At 64.8% G+C, this 22,745-nt stretch overlaps 1 protein-coding gene across 1 annotated transcript in view; it reads right to left on the reverse strand.

Moving 5' to 3' along the window:
• LOC136789220 (neurexin-2-like) overlaps window positions 1–22,745 on the reverse strand; it is an 84,161-nt gene that overhangs the window by 18,104 nt on the left and 43,312 nt on the right. Inside the window, 6 exon segments of the mRNA XM_066989198.1 lie at window positions 1,290–1,438; window positions 1,441–1,470; window positions 15,334–15,453; window positions 16,798–16,970; window positions 18,617–18,811; window positions 21,825–22,209. Coding sequence (XP_066845299.1) covers window positions 1,290–1,438; window positions 1,441–1,470; window positions 15,334–15,453; window positions 16,798–16,970; window positions 18,617–18,811; window positions 21,825–22,209 — 1,052 coding nt within the window.

Genomic DNA, 22,745 nt, shown 5'->3' on the forward strand with positions numbered 1-22,745 from the left:
GTCCCCAATTGTCCCCATTTGTCCCCCCATGTCCCCATTCAGCCCCATCGGCCCCATTCGTCCCCAGTGCCCCCCAATGTCCCCATTTGTCCCCCAATGTCCCCAGTTCATCCCCAATGTCCCCAGTTTGTCCCCAGTTTGTCCCCGATGTCCCCAATTCGTCCCCAATTTTCCCTTTCAGCCCCATCGGCCCCATTCGTCCCCAATGCCCCCCAATGTCTCCGTTTGTCCCCAATGTCCCCAGCTCGTCCCCAATGCCCCCCAATGTCTCCATTCATTCCCAATGTCCCCAGTTTGTCCCCAATGTCACCAGTTCGTCCCCAGTTTGTCCCCGATGTCCCCAATTCGTCCCCAATTTTCCCTTTCAGCCCCATCGGCCCCATTCGTCCCCAATGCCCCCCAATGTCTCCATTTGTCCCCAATATCCCTAATTCGTCCCCAATGTCCCCAATATCCCCATTTGTCCCCAGCGTCTCCCCATTCACCCCAGTGTCCCCATTCATTCCCAATTTGTCCCCAGTTCGTCCCGATCCGTCCCCAGTTCGTCCCCAATGTCCCCATTCAGCCCCAATATCCCCCAATGTTCCCATTCGTCCCCAATGTTTCCCGGTGTCCAATCCCCCCAATTCCCCCCAATATCCCCAATCCCCCCCCCCCCTTATGACCCCACCACCACCCCATATGACCCCCCCTGACCCCATAACCCACCCCCCCCCGCCCCATAACCCCCCCCTTTATGATGTGGAGCTGCAGGAAGTCGCCCAGCCCCGCGGCACCCTCATTCCCCCAATCCCTCCAATCCCCCCCCAGTTCCCCCATTCCCCCCAATATCCCCAATTGCCCCACCCCATATGACCCCACCACCACCCCATATGACCCCCCGACCCCATACGCCCCCCCCCCCCGGCCCCATGGCCCCCCCTTACGATGTGGAGCTGCAGGAAGTCGCCCAGCCCCGCGGCACCCTCATTCCCCCAATCCCCCCAATCCCCCAGTTCCCCCATTCCCCCCAATATCCCCAACTCCCCCAACTCCCCCCACCCCATATGACCCCCCCCCGACCCCATACGGCCCCCCCCCCCGGCCCCACGGCCCCCCCTTACGATGTGGAGCTGCAGGAAGTCGCCCAGCCCCGCGGCACCCTCATTCCCCCATTCCCCCCCAATATCCCCAATACCCCCAATTGCCCCCAATTCCCCCCAATTCCCCCCACCCCATATGACCCCCGACCCCATATGACCCCCCCGACCCCATACGGCCCCCCCCCGGCCCCACGGCCCCCCCCTTACGATGTGGAGCTGCAGGAAGTCGCCCAGCCCCGCGGCGCTCTCCACGCGCAGCAGGACGGCGTCGCGCTGCTGGGTGCTGAAGCCCAGCGCCAGGCGGTCGGCGCGGGTGCTGGGCCGCTCGTTGGGGGGCCACGTGTAGGTGATCAGCGCCCCCCCTTGCCGAAGATGTACGTCGTGCCCGCTGCGGGGGGGGGATAGTTTTTTGGGGGGGGGGTTATTTTTTTTTGGGGGGGTATGGGGATTTTGGGGGCAGAATGTGGGATTTGAGGGATGTGGGGTTTGGGGGGTATGGGACCTTTTTGGGGGGGGACCTGGGATTTTTTTGGAGGGGGGTCTGGGATTTTTTTTTTTGGGGGGGGGACCTGGGATTTTTGGGGGGGCATGTTTTTTTTTTGGGGGGTTAGGGGATTTTGGGGGCAGAATGTGGGATTTGGGGGATATGGAGTTTGGGGGGTATGGGACCTTTTTTTTTGGGGGGGGGAACCTGTTTTTTTTTTTGGGGGGGGGGTCTGGGATTTTTTTGGAGGGGGGGATCTGGGATTTTCGGGGGGGTATTTTTTTGGGGGGTAGGGGATTTTGGGGCAGAATGTGGGATTTGGGGGATGTGGGGTTTGGGGGGTAAGGGACCTTTTTTTGGGGGGGGGGAACCTGGGATTTATTTGGAGGGGGGCTGAATTTTTTTTTGGGGGGGACCTGGAAACTTTGGGGGGGTTCTTTATTGGGGGGGGTATGGGATTTTATTTTGGGGGGGGGGTTATTTTGGGGAGGGAGGGTAATGGGGTATTTGGGGGCCACGTGTAGGTGATCAGCGCCCCCCTTGCCGAAGATGTACGTCATGCCCGCTGCGGGGGGGGGGATAAATTTTTTGGGGGGGGGGTATTTTTTTTTGGGGGGGGGGGGATTTTGGGGGGTTAAGGGATTTTTTTGGGGAAGTATAGGATTTTTTGGGGGGCGGGTATGGGATTTTTTTTTGGGGGGGGGTCTGGTATTTGGTGACTTATAGGATTTTTTTGGGGGGTAAGGGATTTTTTTGGGGGGGTTATGGGATTTTTTGGGGGGGGGGTATGGGATTTTTTTGGGGGGTAACCTGGCATTTTGGGGGGATAACCCGGGATTTTCTGGGGGGTATGTTTTTTTTGGGGGGGGGGGTTATGGGATTTTTTTTTGGGGGGGGGTATGGGATTTTGGGGGTATGGGATTTTTTGGGGGGGGGAGTATGGGGTTTGGGGGGGGGGGAACCTGGCATTTTGGGGCGGGGTATGGGATTTTTCTGGGGGAGGTTATAGGATTTGGGGGTATGGGATTTTTTTTTGGGGGGGGCACCTGGCATTTGGGGGCTACAGGATTTGGGGGGGGGGGGTAAGGGATTATTTTTTTGGGGGGGGGTACAGGATTTTGGGGGGCTATGGGATTTTTCTTGGGGCATTTTTGAGCGGGAACCTGGCATTTTTTGGGGGGATCCTGGGATTTTTGGGGGAGAAACCCGGCATTTTGGGGGGTGGGGAGAATCCTGGCATTTTGGGGCAAAACCCCAGCATTTTGGGGGAGGAACCGGGCGTTTGGGAGGGGGCACGCACAGCTCCAACCCCCCCCCGGCCCTGCACCCACACGCGTGTGCAAGGGGCGGCCCCAAACCCGGCGCAAACGGCCCCAAACCCCCGGGAATGGCCCCAAATCTAACACAGAGCCCCTAAATCCAGCAGAGTTGCCCCAAATCTGTTCCAGCTGCCCCAAATGCAGCACAAATGGCCCCAAATCCAACGCGGAGCCCCAAATCCACTGCAAACAGCCCCAAATCCGCTGCAAATGGCCCCAGATCTCATACGGAGACCCCAAAATCGCTGCAAATAGCCCCAAATCTCATACGGAGACCCCAAAACCACTGTAACTGCCCCAAAACCACTGCAACCACCTCAAATCTGCTGCAAATGGCCCCAAATCTCATACAGAGACCCCAAAACCTCTGCAAATGGCCCCAAATCTCACACAGAGACCCCAAAACCACTGCAACTGCCCCAAAACCACTATAACTGCCCCAAATCTGCTGTAAATGGCCCCAAATCTCATACAGAGACCCCAAAAACGCTGCAAATGGCCCAAATCTGCTGTAAATGGCCCCAAATCTCACAGAGACCCCAAAACCGCTGCAAATGGCCCAAATCTGCTGCAAATGGCCCCAAATCTTATGCAGAGACCCCAAAACCACTGTAACTGCCCCAAATCTGCTGTAAATGGCCCCAAATCTCATACGGAGACCCCAAACCCACTGCAACTGCCCCAAATCTGCCGCAAATGGCCCCAAATCTCATACGGAGACCCCAAAACCACTGTAAATGGCCCCAAATCTCACACAGAGACCCCAAAACCACTGTAACTGCCCCAAATCTGCTGCAAATGGCCCCAAATCTTATGCAGAGACCCCAAAACCACTGCAAATGGCCCCAAATCTTATGCAGAGACCCCAAAACCACTGTAAATGGCCCCAAATCTCACACAGAGACCCCAAAACCACTGTAACTGCCCCAAATCTGCTGCAAATGGCCCCAAATCTCATACAAAGACCCCAAAACCACTGTAACTGCCCCAAATCTGCTGCAAATGGCCCCAAATCTCATACAAAGACCCCAAAACCACTGTAACTGCCCCAAATCTGCTGCAAATGGCCCCAAATCTCACACAGAGACCCCAAAACCACTGTAAATGGCCCAAAACCACTGTAACTGCCCCAAAACCACTGCAAATGGCCCCAAATCTCACACAGAGACCCCAAAACCACTGTAACTGCCCCAAATCTGCTGCAAATGGCCCCAAATCTTATGCAGAGACCCCAAAACCACTGCAAATGGCCCCAAATCTTATGCAGAGACCCCAAAACCACTGCAAATGGCCCCAAATCTCACACAGAGACCCCAAAACCGCTGCAAATGGCCCAAATCTGCTGTAAATGGCCCCAAATCTCATACAGAGACCCCAAAACCACTGTAACTGCCCCAAATCTGCTGCAAATGGCCCCAAATCTCATACAAAGACCCCAAAACCACTGTAACTGCCCCAAATCTGCTGCAAATGGCCCCAAATCTCATACAAAGACCCCAAAACCACTGTAACTGCCCCAAATCTGCCGCAAATGGCCCCAAATCTCATACGGAGACCCCAAAACCACTGCAAATGGCCCCAAATCTCACACAGAGACCCCAAAACCACTGTAACTGCCCCAAATCTGCTGCAAATGGCCCCAAATCTCACACAGAGACCCCAAAACCACTGTAACTGCCCCAAAACCACTGTAACTGCCCCAAAACCACTGCAAATGGCCCCAAATCTCACACAGAGACCCCAAAACCACTGTAACTGCCCCAAATCTGCTGCAAATGGCCCCAAATCTCACACAAAGACCCCAAAAACGCTGCAAATGGCCCCAAATCTTATGCAGAGACCCCAAAACCACTGTAACTGCCCCAAAACCACTGCAAATGGCCCCAAATCTCATACAGAGACCCCAAACCCGCTGCAAGTGTCCCATATTTGCTGCAAATGGCCCCAAATCTTATGCAGAGACCCCAAAACCACTGTAACTGCCCCAAATCTGCTGTAAATGGCCCCAAATCTCATACGGAGACCCTAAAAACACTGCAAGTGCCCCAAATCTGCTGCAAATGGTCCCAAATCTCACACAGAGACCCCAAAACCACTGCAACTGCCCCAAAACCTGCTGAGAGCCCCCAGGGTGGTCACAGACCCCACAGATGGGGGGAGGAAGAGGAGGAAGAGGAGGAGGAGGAGGAGGAGGAGGAGGAGGAGGAGGAAGAGGAGGAGGAGGAGGAGGAGGAGGAAGGGCAGGAGGAGCCCACGGGTTTTGGTGTCCCCGGGAACAGGAGGAGGAGGAAGGTGAGGAAGAAGAGGAGGAAGGCAAGGAGGAGGAAGGCAGAAAGTGAGGAAAAGGAGGACGAAGGAGGAGGCCAGGAGGAGGCGAGGAAGAGGAAGATGAGGAAAAGGAGGAGGAGGAGGAGGAGGAAGGCCAGGAGGAAAGCGAGGAAACTGAATGCCAGGAGAGGAAGAGGACGAGGAGGAAGAAGAAGGCGAGGAGGAGGAAGGTGATGAAGAGGAGGAAGAGGAAGGCCAGTGGAGGAGGAAGATGGCGAGGAGGAAGGTGAGAAAAAGAAGAAGGGGAAGGCGAGAGAGAGGAGGATGAGGAGGAGGAAGAAGGCGAGGAGGAAGGCGAAGAGAAAGAGAAAGGGGGAGGAGGAGGAGGAAGAAGAGGGAGGTGAGGAGGAGGAGGAAGAAGGTGAGGAAGAGGAGGAGGAGGAAGAAGAAGGTGAGGAAGAGGAGGAGGGGGAAGAAGAAGGTGAGGAAGAGGAGAGCAAGGAACAGGAAGGCGATGGAGGAGGAAGGCGAGGAGGAAGAGGGGGAGGCAAAGAAGGTGAGGAAGATGATGGAGGAGGAAGAAAAGGGAGGTGAGGAGGAGGAGGAAGGTGATGGAGAAGGATGAAGAGGAAGGTGAGAAAGAGGAGGAGGAAGAGAGAGAGGAGGAGGAAGGCGAAGAAAATGAGAACGAGGAGGAAGGCGAGGAAGAGGAAGGTGATGGAGGAGGAAGAGAGGTGAGGAAGAGGAGGAGGAAGGTGAGGAAAACGAGAATGAGGAGGAAGAGAAGAGGAGGAGGAGAAGGAAGGGAAGGAAGGAGGAGGAAGAAGGTGAGGAAGAGGAGGAGGAAGAGGAAGGTGAGGAGGAGGAAGGTGATGGAGGAAGAAGGAGAGAAGGAGGAGGAGGAGGAGAGGAGGAAGATGATGGAGAAGGAAGGTGTGGAAAAGGAGGAGGAAGAGGGAGGTGAGGAGGAGGAGGAGGAGGAGGAAGGTGATGGAGGAAGAAGGAGAGAAGGAGGAGGAGGAGGAGAGGAGGAAGATGATGGAGAAGGAAGGTGTGGAAAAGGAGGAGGAGGAAGAGGGAGGTGAGGAGGAGGAGGAAGATGAAGAGGAAGGTGGTAGAGGAGGAAGGTGAAGAAGAGGAAAATGGAGGAGGAAGGCGAGGAAGAGGAGGAGGAGGGGCGAGGAAGAGGATGGAAAAGAAAGAGAAAGGTGATGGAAGAGGAGGAGGAGGAGGAGGAGGAGGGAAGGAAGACCAGGAGGAGGAGGAGGAGGAGAGGGGAGGAAGACTAGGACAAAGAGAAGGAGGAGGAAGGCGAGGAGGAGGAAGACCAGGACAAGGAAGAGGAGGAGGAAGGCCAAAGAGGAGGAAGAGGAGGAAGACTTGGAGGAAGAGAAGAAGGAAGAAGGCCAAAGAGGAGGAGGAGGAGGGAAGGAAGACTCGGAGGAGGAGGAGGAGGAGGAGGAGAGGGGAGGAAGACTAGGACAATGAGAAGGAGGAGGAAGGCGAGGAGGAGGAGGAGGAAGACCAGAATGAGGAAGAGGAGGAAGGCCAAAGAGGAGGAGGAGGAGGAAGACTTGGAGGAAGAGGAGGAGGAAGATGAGGACAAAGAGGAGGAGGAGGAGGAGGAGGAGGAGGAGGAGGAAGACCAGGAGGAGGAGGAAAATGTGGAGGAGGAGGAAGACTAGGATGAAGATGAGGAGGAGGAGGAAGAAGGAGGAAGACTAGAAGGAAGAGGAGGAGGAGGGAGGCCAGGAGGAGGAGGAGGGCAGAGGAAGACTAGGACAAAGAGAAGAAGGAAGAAGGCCAAGGAGGAGGAGGAGGAGGAGGAGGAGGAGGAGGAGGAGGAGGAGGAGGAAGAGGAGGAGGAAGAGGAGGAGGAAGAGGTGGACGGAGGAAGACTAGAAAGAAGAGGAGGAGGAAGACCAAAGAGGAGGAGGAGGAGGAGGAGGAGGAGGAGGAAGAACAGGAGGAGGAAGGCCAAAGAGGAGGAGGAGGAGGAAGGCCAGGGAAGAAGAGGAGGATGGAGGAAGAGTAGGACGAAGAGAAGAAGGAAGAAGGCCAAAGAGGAGGAAGAGGAGGAGGAAGGCCAGGGGGATGAGGAGGCGGAGGAGGAGGAGGAGGAGGAGGAGGAGGAGGAGAGGAAGACTAGAAAGAAGAGGAGGAGGAGGAGGAAGGCCAAAGAGGAGGAGGAGGAAGATGAGGAGGAAGAACAGGAGGAGGAAGGCCAAAGAGGAGGAGGAGGAGGAGGAGGAGGAGGAGGAATACTAGAAAGAAGAGGAGGAGGAGGAAGGCCAAAGAGGAGGAGGAGGAGGAGGAAGACTAGAAGGAAGAGGAGGAGGAGGAAGACCAGGAGGATGAGGAGGAGGAGGAGGAGGAGGAGGAGGAGGAGGAAGACTAGAAAGAAGAGGAGGAGGAGGAAGGCCAAAGAGGAGGAGGAGGAAGATGAGGAGGAGGAGGAAGAAGACTAGGACAAAGAGAAGGAGAAGGAGGAGAGGAAGAAGAGGAGGAGGAGGAGGAAGACTAGAAGAAAGAGGAGGAGGAGGAGGAAGACCAGGAGGAGGAGGAGGAGGAGGAGAGGAAGACTAGGACATAGAGAAGGAGGAAGGAGGAAGACTAGAAGGAAGAGGAGGAGGAAGGCCAAAGAGGAGGAAGAGGAGGAGGAGGAAGACCAGGAGGAGGAGGGTGGGGGAAGACTAGGACGAAGAGGAGGAGGAGGAGGAGGAAGGAGGAAGACTAGAAAGAAGAGGAGGAGGAGGAAGGCCAAAGAGGAGGAGGGGGAGGAGGAGGAGGAAGAGGAGGAAGAGGAGGGAGGAGGAAGACTAGAAAGAAGAGGAGGAGGAGGAGGAGGAGGAGGAGGAGGAGGAGGAGGAGGAGGACGAAGGGCCAGGGGGATGAGGAAGAGAAGGAGGATGAGGAAGAGGAGGAAGGAGGAAGACTAGAAGGAAGAGGAGGAGGAGGAAGGCCAAAGACGAAGAGGTGGAGGAGGAGGAGGAGGAGGAGGAAGGCCAAAGAGGAGGAGGAGGGGGGGGAGGCAGGCTCACCGTGGGCGCCGCGGGTGAGGAAGGGCGCGCGGTTGATGGCGACGGGCCCGGCGCGGTGCCGGTGGAAGTGGTGCACGTGGTGGGTGCTGGACAGGCTGGAGGACACCCGCGCCCCCCGCGCCCCCCCCACAGCGCCCCCAGCGCCAGCAGCGCCAGCCCCAGCGCCCCCCCCATGCCGCTCAGCGCCCCCCCGCCATGGGGGGGGGGGGGCCTAAAGTGGGGGGGATGGGGGGGGTGGGGTTGGGGGGGGGGGGAGCCCCTAAAGTGGGGGGGGAAATGGGGGGGGGTAAATGGGGGGTGGGGGGGTGAGGGGGGTTAGGTGGGGGGGGGGGGAAATGGGGGGGATGGGGGGGGGAAATGGGGGGTGGGGGGTGAGGGGGCTTAGATGGGGGGGGAGCCCCTAAAATGGGGGGGGGGGGGGGGGGGGGGGATGGGGGGGAAATGGGGGGGTGGGGGGGTGAGGGGGGGTAAATGGGGGGTAAATGGGGGGAGCCCCTAAAATGGGGGGGGGGGGGGGATGGGGGGGGGGGAAATGGGGGGGTAAATGGGGGGGTGGGGGGGAAAAGGGGTTAGATGGGGGGGGAGATGGGGGGGGGGAAATGGGGGGGGAGCCCCTAAAATGGGGGGGGGAAATGGGGGGGGGATGGGGGGGTAAATGGGGGGGTAAATGGGGAGGGAGCCCCTAAAGTGGGGGGGGAGATGGGGGGAGCCCCCTAAAATGGGGGGGCAAAGGGGGGGGACCCCTTAAAAGGGGGGGGGGTTAAATGAGGGGGGAGATGGGGGGCAGCCCCTAAAAGGGGGGGGGGGGGGGGAAATTGGGGGGAGGGAGCCCCTAAAATTGGGGGGGGGGGGGGGATGGGAGGAGCACCTTGAAGGGGGGGGGCGAGCCCCTAAAAATGGGGAGGGGGGTCCTGAAATGGGGGATGGGGGCTAAAGGGGGGGGGGCTAAAAGGGGGGGGCTAAAAGGGGGGGGGGCTAAAAGGGGGGGGGCTAAAAGGGAGCCCCTAAAATAGGGGGAGCCCCCGAGGTGGGCGGGGGGGCACCCCAAAAGGGGGTGGGGGGGGTGACCCCAAAACGAGGGGGGCCCGAATCAGCCCCAATTCACCCCAAAATGGGGGGGGACCCAAATCAGCCCCAATTCACCCCAAAAAGCTGAGGGGGCCCAAATCAGCCCCAATTCACCCCAAAATGGGGGAACCCGAATCAGCCCCAATTCACCCCAAAATGGGGAGGGGGACCCAAATCAGCCCCAATTCACCCCAAAATGGGGAGGGGGACCCAAATCAGCCCCAATTCACCCCAAAAGCTGAGGGGGACCCAAATCAGCCCCAATTCACCCCAAAATGGGGAGGGGGACCCAAATCAGCCCCAATTCACCCCAAAATATGGGGGGGGGGGTGGAAATCACCCTTTAAGGGACCGGGGAGCCCCAAATCTGCCCCGATCCACCCCAAAACGGGGCCGCGCAGCTTCGAGCCCCCCCCCCCCAAAAAAAAAAAAACGGGAAGGCCCCGACCCGGCCCCGACCCCCCCCCCAAAAAAGGGGCTGGGGGACCCCAAAATCTGCCCGGGGGGGGGCTGAAACCCCCCCCAGAAATGGGGCTGGGGAGGCCCCGAATCACCCCCAAATCACCCCAAAACGGGGCCGGCCCCGAATTCCCCCAAAATCACCCCAAAATAGGCCGGAAGTGGGAAGGGGGGGGCCTGCTGGGGGGGGGGGGGAACCCCGAGTGCCCCCCCCCGGGGCGGGGGCCCTGGATCCCCCCCCCCGGGGCTCGGCGCCGCCTGCGGGGGGGCCAGGGCGCGGGGGGCGGGGGGGGGGGGGGCTCAGAGGGGTCGAGCATGGCCCGGGGGGGGGAGGGCGGGGGGGGGGGGGGGGGCGGGGGGGGGGCTGGGAGATGTGGGGCTGGGGGATGTGGGGCAGGGATGTGGGGCTGGGGGATGTGGGGCTGGGGGAGATGTGGGGCAGGGGATGGAGGATGGAGGCTGAGGGATGGGGAGATGTGGGGCAGGGGGATGTGGGGCTGGGGGATGTGGGGCAGGGGGATGTGGGGCAGGGGGATGTGGGGCAGGGGATGGAGGGTGGGGAGATGTGGGGCTGGGGGGATGTGGGGCGGGGGAGATGTGGGGCTGGAGGGATGGGGAGTTGTGGGGCGGAGGAGATGGGGGAGATGTGGGGCAGGGGGATGTGGGGCAGGGGTGTGGGGCAGGGAGATGTGGGGCGAGATGTGGGGCAGGGGAGATGGAAGATGGGGAGATGTGGGGCGGGGATGTGGGGCTGGGGGATGTGGGGCTGGGGGAGATGTGGGGCAGGGGGGATGTGGGGCAGGGGATGGAGGATGGAGGCTGAGGGATGGGGAGATGTGGGGCAGGGGGATGTGGGGCAGGGGGATGTGGGGCAGGGGATGGAGGGTGGGGAGATGTGGGGCTGGGGGGATGTGGGGCGGGGGAGATGTGGGGCTGGAGGGATGGGGAGTTGTGGGGGCGGAGGAGATGGGGAGATGTGGGGCAGGGGGATGTGGGGCAGGGGTGTGGGGCAGGGAGATGTGGGGCGAGATGTGGGGCGAGATGTGGGGCAGGGGAGATGGAAGATGGGGAGATGTGGGGTGGGGATGTGGGGCGGGGAGATGTGGGGCAGGGGATGGAGGCTGAGGGATGGGGAGATGTGGGGTGGGGGAGATGTGGGGCTGGAGGATGTGGGTCCAGACGATGTGGGGCGGGGGAGATGTGGGGCCGGAGGCTGATGGATGGGGAGATGTGGGGCAGGAGGGTGTGGGGCCGGGAGATGTGGGGCTGGGAGATGTGGGGCTGGAGGGACGGGGAGTTGTGGGGCGGGGGAGATGGGGGGATGTGGGGCTGGGGGATGGAGGATGGGGAGATGTGGGGTGGGGGGGATGTGGGGTGGGGGAGATGGGGGGGAGATGTGGGGCCGGAGGATGGGGAGATGTGGGGCGGGGGAGATGGGGAGCTGTGGGGCGGGGATGTGGGGCAGGAGGCTGTGGGGCGGGGGGCTGCGGGCAGCTGCCGAGGCCGCTGAAGATGAGGAGGGGTCGGGTGGGGGGGGGGATGGGGGCGGCGGGGGGGGGGGGGGGGGGTCTCTGGCCTGGCGGGCGGCGGCGGCGGCTCCCGTGGGGCGCGGTGCGGGGCGCTGCGGGGCGCCGTGGGGCGCGGAGGGGCCGCGGGTGGCCGTGGGGCGGCGGCGGCGGCGGCTGCTGCAGCGGGAGGGGCGGCGGAGGGGGAGGGCCGGGGGGAGGGGCGCGGGGGGGAGGGGCCGCGGCGCGACCCACGGAGGGGGGGGGGGGGGGACCCCACGGGGAGCACCCCACAACGCCAACGCCGCCGCCCCGGGGGGAGGGGCACGGGGAGGATCCACGGGGACCCCACGGGGACCCCACGGAAATCCTATAAGGACCCACGGAGACGCCACGGAAATCCTACAAGGGGTCACGGAGACCCCACGGAGACCCCACGGGAACCCCACAGAAATCCTATAAGGACCCACGGAGACCCCACAGAGACCCCACGGAGACCCCACAGAGACCCCACGGAGACCCCACGGAGACCCCACGGAGACCCCACGGAAATCCTATAAGGACCCACGGAGACCCCACGGAAATCCTATAAGGACCCATGGAGACCCCACGGAGACCCCACGGAAATCCTATAAGGACCCATGGAGACCCCACGGGGACCCCACGGAAATCCTATAAGGGGTCACGGAGACCCCACAGAGACCCCACGGAAATCCTATAAGGACCCACGGAGACCCCATGGAGACCCCACAGAAATCCTATAAGGACCCACGGAGACCCCACGGAGACCCCACAGAAATCCTATAAGGACCCACGGAGACCCCACGGAAATCCTACAAGGGGTCACGGAGACCCCACGGAGACCCCACAGAGACCCCACGGAAATCCTATAAGGACCCACGGAGACCCCACGGAGACCCCACGGAAATCCTATAAGGACCCACGGAGACCCCACAGAGACCCCACGGAAATCCTATAAGGACCCACGGAGACCCCACGGAAATCCTATATGGACCCACGGAGACCCCACAGAGACCCCACGGAAATCCTATAAGGACCCACGGAGACCCCACGGAAATCCTATAAGGACCCACGGAGACCCCACAGAGACCCCACGGAAATCCTATAAGGACCCACGGAGACCCCACGGAAATCCTATAAGGACCCATGGAGACCCCACGGAAATCCTATATGGACCCACGGAGACCCCACGGAAATCCTATAAGGACCCACGGAGACCCCACGGAAATCCTATAAGGACCCACGGAGACCCCACGGAAATCCTATATGGACCCACGGAGACCCCACGGAAATCCTATATGGACCCACGGAGACCCCACGGAAATCCTATAAGGACCCACGGAGACCCCACGGAAATCCTATAAGGACCCATGGAGACCCCACGGAAATCCTATATGGACCCACAGAGACCCCATGGAGACCCCACGGAAATCCTATAAGGACCCACGGAGACCCCATGGAGACCCCACGGAAATCCTATAAGGACCCACGGAGACCCCACAGAAATCCTACAAGGGGTCACGGAGACCCCACGGAGACCCCACGGAGACCCTACGGAGACCCCACGGAAATCCTATAAGGACCCACGGAGACCCCACGGAGACCCCACAGAGACCCCACAGAAATCCTATAAGGACCCACGGAGACCCCACGGAGACCCCACAGGGACCCACGGAGACCCCACAGAGCCCCACAAGGACCTGTAGAGACCCCACGGGGACCCCAAGAAAATCCTACAGGGACCTATGGACACCCCATAGAGCTCCACGAGGATCTATAGGGACCCTACAAGGACCCACGGAGACCTATAGAGACCCCATAGGGAACCACAAGGACCCACGGAGACCCCATCGAGACCCCCCCAAAAACCCTACAAGGACCTATAGAGACCCCATAGAGCCCCACAGGAACCTATAGAGACCCCATAGAGACCCCGTGGGGACCCAGGAAGCCCCCAGGGACCCATGGAGACCTATAGAGACCCCCAAAAACCCTACAAGGACCTATAGAGACCCCATAGAGCTCCACGAGGACCTATAGAGACCCCACGGAGACCCACAGGAACCTATAGAGACCCCACAGAGCCCCACCAGGACCTATAGAGACCCCACGGAGACCCACAGGAACCTATAGAGACCCCACAGAGCCCCACCAGGACCTATAGAGACCCCACGGAGACCCCACAAGGACCCACGGAGACCCCATCGAGACCCCCCCAAAAACCCTACAAGGACCTACAGAGACCCCGTAGAGACCCCACAAGGACCCCCCGAAGCCCCCAGCAGCCTCCAGCCCCATAGCATCGCCCTGCCCCACATCCCCCTGCCCCACATCCCCCTGCCCCACATCCCCCTGCCCCACATCCCTGCCCCACATCTCCCTGCCCCACATCTCCCTGCCCCACATCCCCGCCCCACACATCCCTGCACGTGGGGACTCCCGAGACTCGTGCAACGCACGAGGGGACACGCGGAGGCCCGTGCAAGGTGCACGGGGGTTCCTTGTGCACCACACACGGGGACACAAAGACCCCGTGCGACGCACGTGGGGGCTCCTGGGACTTGTGCAATGCACAAGTGGGCACAGGGGCCCCGTGCGACGCACGTGGGGGCTCCTGGGACTTGTGCAATGCACAAGTGGGCACAGGGGCCCCGTGCGACGCACGTGGGGGCTCCTGGGACTTGTGCAATGCACAAGTGGGCACAGGGGCCCCGTGCGACGCACGTGGGGGCTCCTGGGACTTGTGCAATGCACGAAGGGACACAAAACCACGTGCAATGCACAGGGGGCCCCCTGCACCTCGTGCAACTTGCACAGGGACCCCGTGCAACGCACGTGAGCACTCCTGCACCTTGTGCAATGCACGTGGGGACACGAGGACCCTGTGCAATGCACATGGGGACTCCTGAGACTTGTGCAACGCACCTGGGGACACAAAGAGCCTGTGCAACGCACCTGGGGACCCCGTGCAACGCACAAGGGACCCCTGCACCTCGTGCAATGCACGAAGGGACACACAGACCCCGTGCAACGCACAAGGGGACCCCTGCACCTCGTGCAACACACACATGGGGACACAAAGACCCCGTGCAACGCACGTGGGGACCCCTGCACCTCACACAATGCACGGGGGACTCCCGAGACTTGTGCAACGCACCTGGGGACACAAAGAACCTGTGCAACACACACGGGGACCCCATGCAACGCACACGGGACTCCTGCACCTCGTGCAACGCACACATGGGGACACAAGGACCCCGTGCAACGCACACGGGGCTCCTGCACCTCGTGCAACACACACATGGGGACACAAGGACCCCGTGCAACGCACGTGGGGACCCCTGCACCTTGTGCAATGCATGGGGAGGACTCCTCAGACTTGTGCAACGCACACCCGGGGACACAAAGACCGCGTGCAACGCACAAGAGGAGCCCTGCACCTCGTGCAATGCACATGGAGACCCCTGCACCTCACGCAATGCACGTGGGGACTCCCAAGACTTGTGCAACGCACACCTGGGGACCCCGTGCAATGCACGAAGGACACACAGACCCCGTGCAATGCACAAGAGGAGTCCTGCACCTCGTGCAACACACACATGGGGACACAAAGACCCCGTGCAACGCACAGGGGGTCCCCTGCACCTCGTGCAATGCCAGGGGGGGACTCCCCGGTGCACCACGCGCTGTGGAACCTGCACCTCGTGCAATGCACGGGGGGACTCCTGAGACTTGTGCAATGCAGAAGGGGACCCCGTGCAATGCACAAGGGGACCCCTGCACCTCGTGCAATGCACGTGGGGACTCCCGAGACTTGTGCAACGCACACGTGGGGACACAAAGACCCCGTGCAACGCACGAGGGGACCCCTGCACCTCGCACAACGCACTGGGGGGGGACCCGGGGACCCTGCGCAACGCCCCCGCTCCTCATGCAAAGGGTCCTGGGACCCCCCCAAACCCCCCAGGACCCCCTCCAAAACCCCCCGGACCCCCCCCCCAAAACCCCCGGGAGCCCCCAAAACCCCTCAGGACCCCTCCCAGGACCCCCAGGACCCCCCGGACCCCCCGGACCCCCGGGACCCACGCTCGGTGCAGGCGGGGCCGCGGTGGGCGCTCATGGAGCAGTCGCAGCTGAAGCCGTCCCACTGCTGCAGGCACACGCCCTGGTTGGCGCACGAATCCTCGGCGCACGTCGTGCTGGGGCCTGGGGGGGGACACAAGGGGGGGGCACCCATGGGTGGGGGTACAGCAACAAGGGGGCACCCATGGGTGGCGCCTCCTCCAGCCCGCTTTAAGTGATGGGAACGGGAGCCCCTCTTGCAGACCCCCCACTCCAACCCCAGAAGCGCTGGGCGCCCCCCTGCGCCCCCCTCTGCATTTCCCCCCCCATTTACCCCAGACCCCCCCCGTAGCCCCCCAAACCCCCCCATACCCCCCCCGTTTCCCCAAGCCCCCCAAACCCCCCCATATCCCCCCATATCCCCCCAACCCCCCCCATATCCCCCCCATATCCCCCTATAACCCCCCCCCCAAACCCCCCCCCCCCCGTACCCCCCCAGCCCCCCCACTCACCCTGGCAGCCCCGCTGGACGCCCCCCGCGGTGCAGCGCGTCCCAACCCCCCCCCCAAACCCCCCCCCATATCCCCCCCATACCCCCCCCAAACCCCCCCCCATATCCCCCCCCCCAAACCCCCCCATATCCCCCCCCGTATCCCCCCCCACCCCCCCCCCCCATATCCCCCCCAAACCCCCCATATCCCCCCCACCCCCCCCCATACCCCCCCACCCCCCCCATATCCCCCCCCCAACCCCCCCCCCATATCCCCCTGTATCCCCCCCATACCCCCCCCCATATCCCCCTATAACCCCCCCCGTACCCCCCCGTACCCCCCAGCCCCCCACTCACCCTGGCAGCCCCGCTGGATGCCCCCCCCCTGCCGTGCAGCGCATCCCAAACCCCCCATATCCCCCCATATCCCCCCCATACCCCCCCCCATATCCCCCCCAAACCCCCCCATATCCCCCCCAACCCCCCCGTACCCCCCCGGCCCCCCCCCACTCACCCTGGCAGCCCCGCTGGACGCCCCCCCGCGGTGCAGCACGTCCCAACCCCCCCAAACCCCCCCCATATCCCCCCATACCCCCCCAAAGCCCCCCATATCCCCCCCAACCCCCCCATATCCCCCTGTATCCCCCCCAACCCCCCCCATATCCCCCCCAAACCCCCCATATCCCCCCCATATCCCCCCCCCATACCCCCCCCAACCCCCCCCATATCCCCCCCCCCAAACCCCCCCCCATAACCCCCCCCCCAAACCCCCCCCCAAACCCCCCGTATCCCCCCAAACCCCCCCATATCCCCCCCAAACCCCCCCAATCCCCCCGTACCCCCCCCCCCCCCCCCCCCCACTCACCCTGGCAGCCCCGCTGGATGCCCCCCGCCGTGCAGCGCATCCCCCAAACCCCCCGATATCCCCCCATATCCCCCCCAAACCCCCCCATATCCCCCCCAACCCCCATGTACCCCCCAGCCCCCCCCCCACTCACCCTGGCAGCCCCGCTGGACGCCCCCCCCGCGGTGCAGCGCGTCCCCCAGCAGGTCGGGCAGGCGCCCGTTGAGGTCGAGGGAGGCCAGGCAGCCCTGGAAGCCCCCCCGCGAGGCCACCAGGCGCGGCAGGCGCCCCAGCAGCGCCCGAGGGGCCCCCCCACGAACAGCTCCCCTGGGGGGGGGCACCGGGTGTCGGGGGGGGGGGCACAGGGGGGGAGACCCCACTGACAACCCCTTCCATCACCCCCCTTCCATCACCCCCTCTTCCATCACCCCCCTTTACAGACCCCCCTTGGGTGACCCCCCCCCTTTATAGCCCCCCCATAGGTGCCCCCCCCCATTGGTGCCCCCCCATAGGTGTCCTCCCCCATAGGTGCCCCCCGTAGGCACCCCCCCCCAGGTTCACCCCCCCCATAGGTGCCCCCCCATAGGCACCCCCATAGGTGCCCCCCCACAGGTTCCGCCCCCATAGGCGCCCCCCCCCCCCCCCATAGCTGCCTCCCCCATGGGTGCCCCCCACAGGACCCCCCCATAGGCGCCCCCCATAGATTCCCCCCACAGGTCCCCCCCCCCAGGTCCCCCCCCATGGGCGCCCCCCAGCTGCCCCCCCCCATAGGTACCCCCCATAGGTTCCCCCCACAGGTGTCCCCCCCCCATAGCTGTCCCCCCATAGATGCCCCCCCATAGGTTCCCCCCACTCACCCCCCCCCATAGGCTCCCCCCACACAGGTCCCCCCCCCCATAGCTGTCCCCCCATAGGCACCCCCCATAGGTTCCCCCCCACAGCTCCCCCCCCCCATAGGTACCCCCCCCATAGGCGCCCTCCCCCATGTCCCCCCCCATACGTCCCCCCCCATAGTTGCCCCCCCCCATAGGTTCCCCCCCCTCGCCCCCCCCAGCTCCCCCCCCCCACAGGTCCCCCCCAATATGTTCCCCCCATAGATGCCCCCCCCATAGGCACCCCCCCCCAGGTGTCCCCCCCATAGGTGCCCTCCCCACAGGTCCCCCTCCATAGGTGCCCCCCCATAAGTGCCCCCCCAGCTCTCCCCCTTATAGGCTCCCCCCCCGACAGGTCCCCCCCCCATAGGTTCCCCCCACAGGTTCCCCCCCCCACAGGTTCCCCCCCCAGGTGCCCCCCCCCATAGGCATCCCCCCCCACAGGTTCCCCCCCACAGGTCCCCCCCCTATAAGTGCCCCCCCCCAGCTCCCCCCCCCATAGGTTCCCCCCCCACAGGTCCCCCCCCCATAGCTGTCCCCCCATAGGCACCCCCCCCATAGGTTCCCCCCCCACAGCTCCCCCCCCCCCATAGGTGCCCCCCCCATAGGCGCCCCCCCAGGTGCCCCCCCCATAGGTACCCCCCCCACAGGTTCCCCCCCACAGGTCCCCCCCCTATAAGTGCCCCCCCAGCTCCCCCCCCATAGGTTCCCCCCCCACAGGTCCCCCCCCCCCTTAGCTGTCCCCCCATAGGCACCCCCCCATAGGTTCCCCCCCCATAGGCTCCCCCCCCCACAGGTGTCCCCCCCCCCCACAGGTCCCCCCCCCAATATGTTCCCCCCCCCATAGATGCCCCCCCCCATAGGCACCCCCCAGGTCCCCCCCCCCCCATAGGTGCCCTCCCCACAGGTCCCCCCTCCATAGATGCCCCCCCCATAGATGCCCCCCCCCAGCTCCCCCCCCCCCCAGGTCCCCCCCCCCAATATGTTCCCCCCCCCCCCTAGGTTCCCCCCCCCCCCATAGGTTCCCCCCCCAGCTCCCCCCCCCAGGTTCCCCCCCCATAGATGCCCCCCCCCCCCCCCCCCCTCGCCCCCCCCCCCCGCTCACCCTTCAGGTCGAGGTTGCGCGCCCCCTGGCCGTGCTGGGTGACGGGGCGCCCGTCCACCCGCAGCGCGTGCAGGGCGCCCCCCTCGCGGGCCACGGCCACCTCGTGCCAGCGCCCGTCGTGCAGCGGCTGCTCCGAGTTGCCCTTCATCAGCGAGGGGCCGTCGCCCAGGTCGAACACGTAGTGGATGTACCTGCACCGGGGGGGGGGGGCCTGAGCCAGGGGGGCGGGGCCTGAGCCAGGGGCGGGGCCTGAGCCAGGGGCGGGGCCTGAGCCAGGGGGCGGGGCCTGAGCCAGGGGGCGTGGCCTGAGTCAGGGGGCGGGGCCTGAGTCAGGGGGCGGGGCCTGAGCCAGGGGGCGGGGCCTGAGCCAGGGGGCGGGGCCTGAGCCAGGGGGCGTGGCCTGAGTCAGGGGGCGGGGCCTGAGTCAGGGGGCGGGGCCTGAGTCAGGGGCGGGGCCTGAGCCAGGGGGCGGGGCCTGAGTCAGGGGGCGGGGCCTGAGCCAGGGGGCGGGGCCTGAGTCAGGGGGCGGGGCCTGAGTCAGGGGGCGGGGCCTGAGCCAGGGGGCGGGGCCTGAGTCAGGGGGCGGGGCCTGAGCCAGGGGGCGGGGCCTGAGTCAGGGGGCGGGGCCTGAGCCAGGGGGCGTGGCCTGAGTCAGGGGGCGGGGCCTGAGCCAGGGGGCGGGGCCTGAGCCAGGGGGCGGGGCCTGAGCCAGGGGGCGGGGCCTGAGCCCGAGGGGCGTGGCCTGAGTCAGGGGGCGGGGCCTGAGCCCGGGGGGTGGTCTGAGCCAGGGGGCGGGGCCTGAGTCAGGGGGGCGTGGCCTGAGCCAGGGGCGGGGTCTGAGTCAGGGGGCGGGGTCTGAGTCAGGGGGCGGGGCCTGAGTCAGGGGGCGGGGCCTGAGTCAGGGGGCGGGGCCTGAGCCAGGGGGCGTGGCCTGAGCCAGGGGGCGTGGCCTGAGCCAGGGGGCGGGGCCTGAGTCAGGGGGGCGGGGCCTGAGCCAGGGGGCGTGGCCTGAGTCAAGGGGCGGGGCCTGAGTCAGGGGGCGTGGCCTGAGTCAGGGGGCGTGGCCTGAGTCAGGGGGCGGGGCCTGAGTCAGGGGGCGGGGCCTGAGTCAGGGGGCGGGGCCTGAGCCAGGGGGCGGGGCCTGAGCCAGGGGGCGTGGCCTGAGTCAGGGGGCGGGGCCTGAGCCAGGGGGCGGGGCCTGAGCCAGGGGGCGTGGTCTGAGCCAGGGGGCGGGGCCTGAGTCAGGGGGCGGGGCCTGAGTCAGGGGGCGGGGCCTGAGTCAGGGGGCGTGGCCTGAGCCAGGAGGCGGGGCCTGACCGAAGGGGGCGGGGCCTGACCGGAGGGGGAGGGGCCTGAGCCCAGGGGGCCATCGCCCAGGTTGAAGACGTAATGGGGGTACCTAAGGCGGGGGGCGTGGTCTGCACCCAAGGGGCGTGGCCTGAGCCCAGGGGGCGTGGTCTGAGCCCGGGGGCGGGGCCTGACCAAAGGGGGAGGGGCCTGAGCTCGGGGGGGCGGGGTCTGAACGGAGGGGGCGGGGCCTGAGCGGAGGGGCGGGGCTGATTAAAAGGGGAGGGGCCTGAGCCCAGGGGGACGTCCCCAGGATCCCACGGGGGTCCGGGAGGTCCCCGAGGTCCCCGAGAGGCTCAGGGGGTCCCCAGGAGGTCCCTGAGCACCCCAAGGTCCCCCGGAGGCCCCCAACCTCCCCAAGCACCCCAGGAGGTCCCTGAGGTCCCCCAGGAGGTCCCCAAGCACCCCCAGGTCCCCAAGAGGTCCCCAGGAGGTCCCCAAGCACCCCAAGAGGTCCCCAGGAGCTCCCCAAGGTCCCCAGGAGGTCCCCAAGCACCCCAAGAGCTCCCCAAGGTCCCCCAGAAGGTCCCCAAGCACCCCCTAAGGCCTCCAGGACCCCCCCAACCCCGCCCCAACCCCCCCAATCCCCCCCAAGGTCCCCCAGGAGATCCCCAAGAGGTTCCCAGGAGGCCCCCGAGCACCCCAAGAGGTCCCCAAGCACCCCAGGAGCTCCCCAAGGTCCCCCATCACCCCCAGGTCCCCAGGAGGTCCCCAAGCACCCCAAGAGGTCCCCAGGAGCACCCCAAGGTCCCCTAGGAGGTCCCCAAGGTCCCCAAGCTCCTCGATCACCCCCAGGTCCCCAGGAGGTCCCCAAGCACCCCAAGAGGTCCCCAGGAGCACCCCAAGGTCCCCTAGGAGGTCCCCAAGGTCCCCAAGCTCCTCGATCATCCCCAGGTCCCCAGGAGGTCCCCAAGCACCCCAAGAGGTTCCCAGAAGGTCCCCGAGCGCCCCAAGAGGTCTCCAAGGTCCCCCAGGAGATCCCCAAGAGGTCCCCAGGAGGCCCCCAAGCACCCCAAGAGGTCCCCCAGGAGGTCCCCAAGTACCCCAAGAGGTCCCCAGGAGCTCCCCAAGGTCCCCTAGGAGGTCCCCAAGGTCCCCAAGCTCCCTGATCACCCCCAGGTCCCCCAGGAGATCCCCAAGGTCCCCTAGGAGGCCCCCAAGCACCCCAAGAGGTCCCCGTGAGGTCCCCAAGCACCTCAAGAGCTCCCCAAGGTCCCCCAGAAGGTCCCCAAGCACCCCCTCAGGCCTCCAGGACCCCCCCCAACCCCCCCAAACCCCCCCAATCCCCCCTAAGGTCCCCCAGGAGATCCCCAAGAGGTTCCCAGGAGGTCCCCAAGCGCCCCAAGAGGTCTCCAAGGTCCCCCAGAAGATCCCCAAGAGGTTCCCAGGAGGTCCCCAAGGTCCCCGAGGTCCCCAAGCTCCCCAAGAGGTTCCCAGAAGGTCCCCGAGCACCCCAAGAGGTCCCCAGGAGCTCCCCAAGGTCCCCGAGGTCCCCAAGCTCCCCAAGAGGTTCCCAGAAGGTCCCCGAGCACCCCAAGAGGTCCCCAGGAGGCCCCTGAGCACCCCAAGAGGTCCCCAGGAGCTCCCCAAGGTCCCCGAGGTCCCCAAGCTCCCCAAGAGGTTCCCAGAAGGTCCCCGAGCACCCCAAGAGGCCCCCATGAGGTCCCCAAGCTCCCTAGGAGCTCCCCAAGGTCCCCCAGCAGGTCCCCAAGCACCCCAAGAGGTCCCCAAGGTCCCCCAGCAGGTCCCCAAGCACCCCAAGAGGTCCCCAAGAGCTCCCCAAGGTCCCCCAGAAGGTCCCCGAGCACCCCCTAAGGCCTCCAAACCCCCCCCCCAACCCCCCCCCAACCCCCTCACCCCTTGACGAGCTCGACGGCCAGGAAGTCGTTGCCGTCGCCGCCGTTGAAGAGCAGGAGGCCGTCGGGGGCCGAGGTGCGGAACTGGAAGAAGAGGTGCATGGAGCCGTAGGCCTGCAGCGTGGCCAGCGCCACGTAGGAGCCGCGGCCCCGGAAGGCCACGGGGTCGGCCACGATGGCGCGGCGGCCGAAGCGGGCGTTGAGCTCGCAGGCGGAGCTGAGGTCGCCGTTCTTGCAGAGGTCGAGGTAGGGGAGGCCGTTGAAGAGGAGGCCGCTGAGGTGGCCCAGGAAGTTGGAGGGGACGGCGGCCAGGAAGCGCCGCTCCGTCACCATCCCCGTCTCGATGCTGTGCAGCTCCAGGCGGGTGTGGGCGCCCGACAGCTGGCCTGCGGGGACGGGGATGGGGGGACGGGGATGAGGGGGGCGGCGTGTGGGGAGCGAGGTCCCCGAGGGGCTCCGTGTCCGCGTGTCACGGCCCCGAGTCCCCGTGGAGCTCCATGGCCATACACCGTGTCCCCAAGTCCCCGTGGGGCCTCGTGGCCGTGTGCCATGGCCCCAAGTCCCCATGGGGTTTCGTGTCCACGTGTCACAGCCCCAAGTCCCCATGGAGCTCCACGTCCACGTGCCATGGCCCCAAGTCCCCATGGGGTTTCGTGTCCATGTGCCGTGACCCCAAGTCCCCATGGAGCTCCACGTCTGCGTGTCACGGCCCCGAGTCCCCGTGGAGCTCCACGTCCACGTGCCATGGCCCCAAATCCCCATGGGGTTTCCTGTCCACGTGTCACGGCCCCAAATTGCCACGGATCTCCATGGCCGTGTGTCTTGGCCCCAAGTCCCCACGGGGTTTCGTGTCCGTGTGTCATCACCCATGGACCTGTGACCCCATGGTCCAAGTCCCCATGGGGCCTCGTGTCCATGTGCC

The sequence above is a fragment of the Anser cygnoides genome, unplaced genomic scaffold, assembly GCF_040182565.1.
Source record: "Anser cygnoides isolate HZ-2024a breed goose unplaced genomic scaffold, Taihu_goose_T2T_genome scaffold_43_1, whole genome shotgun sequence".
In the NCBI taxonomy this organism is placed as follows: domain Eukaryota; kingdom Metazoa; phylum Chordata; class Aves; order Anseriformes; family Anatidae; genus Anser; species Anser cygnoides.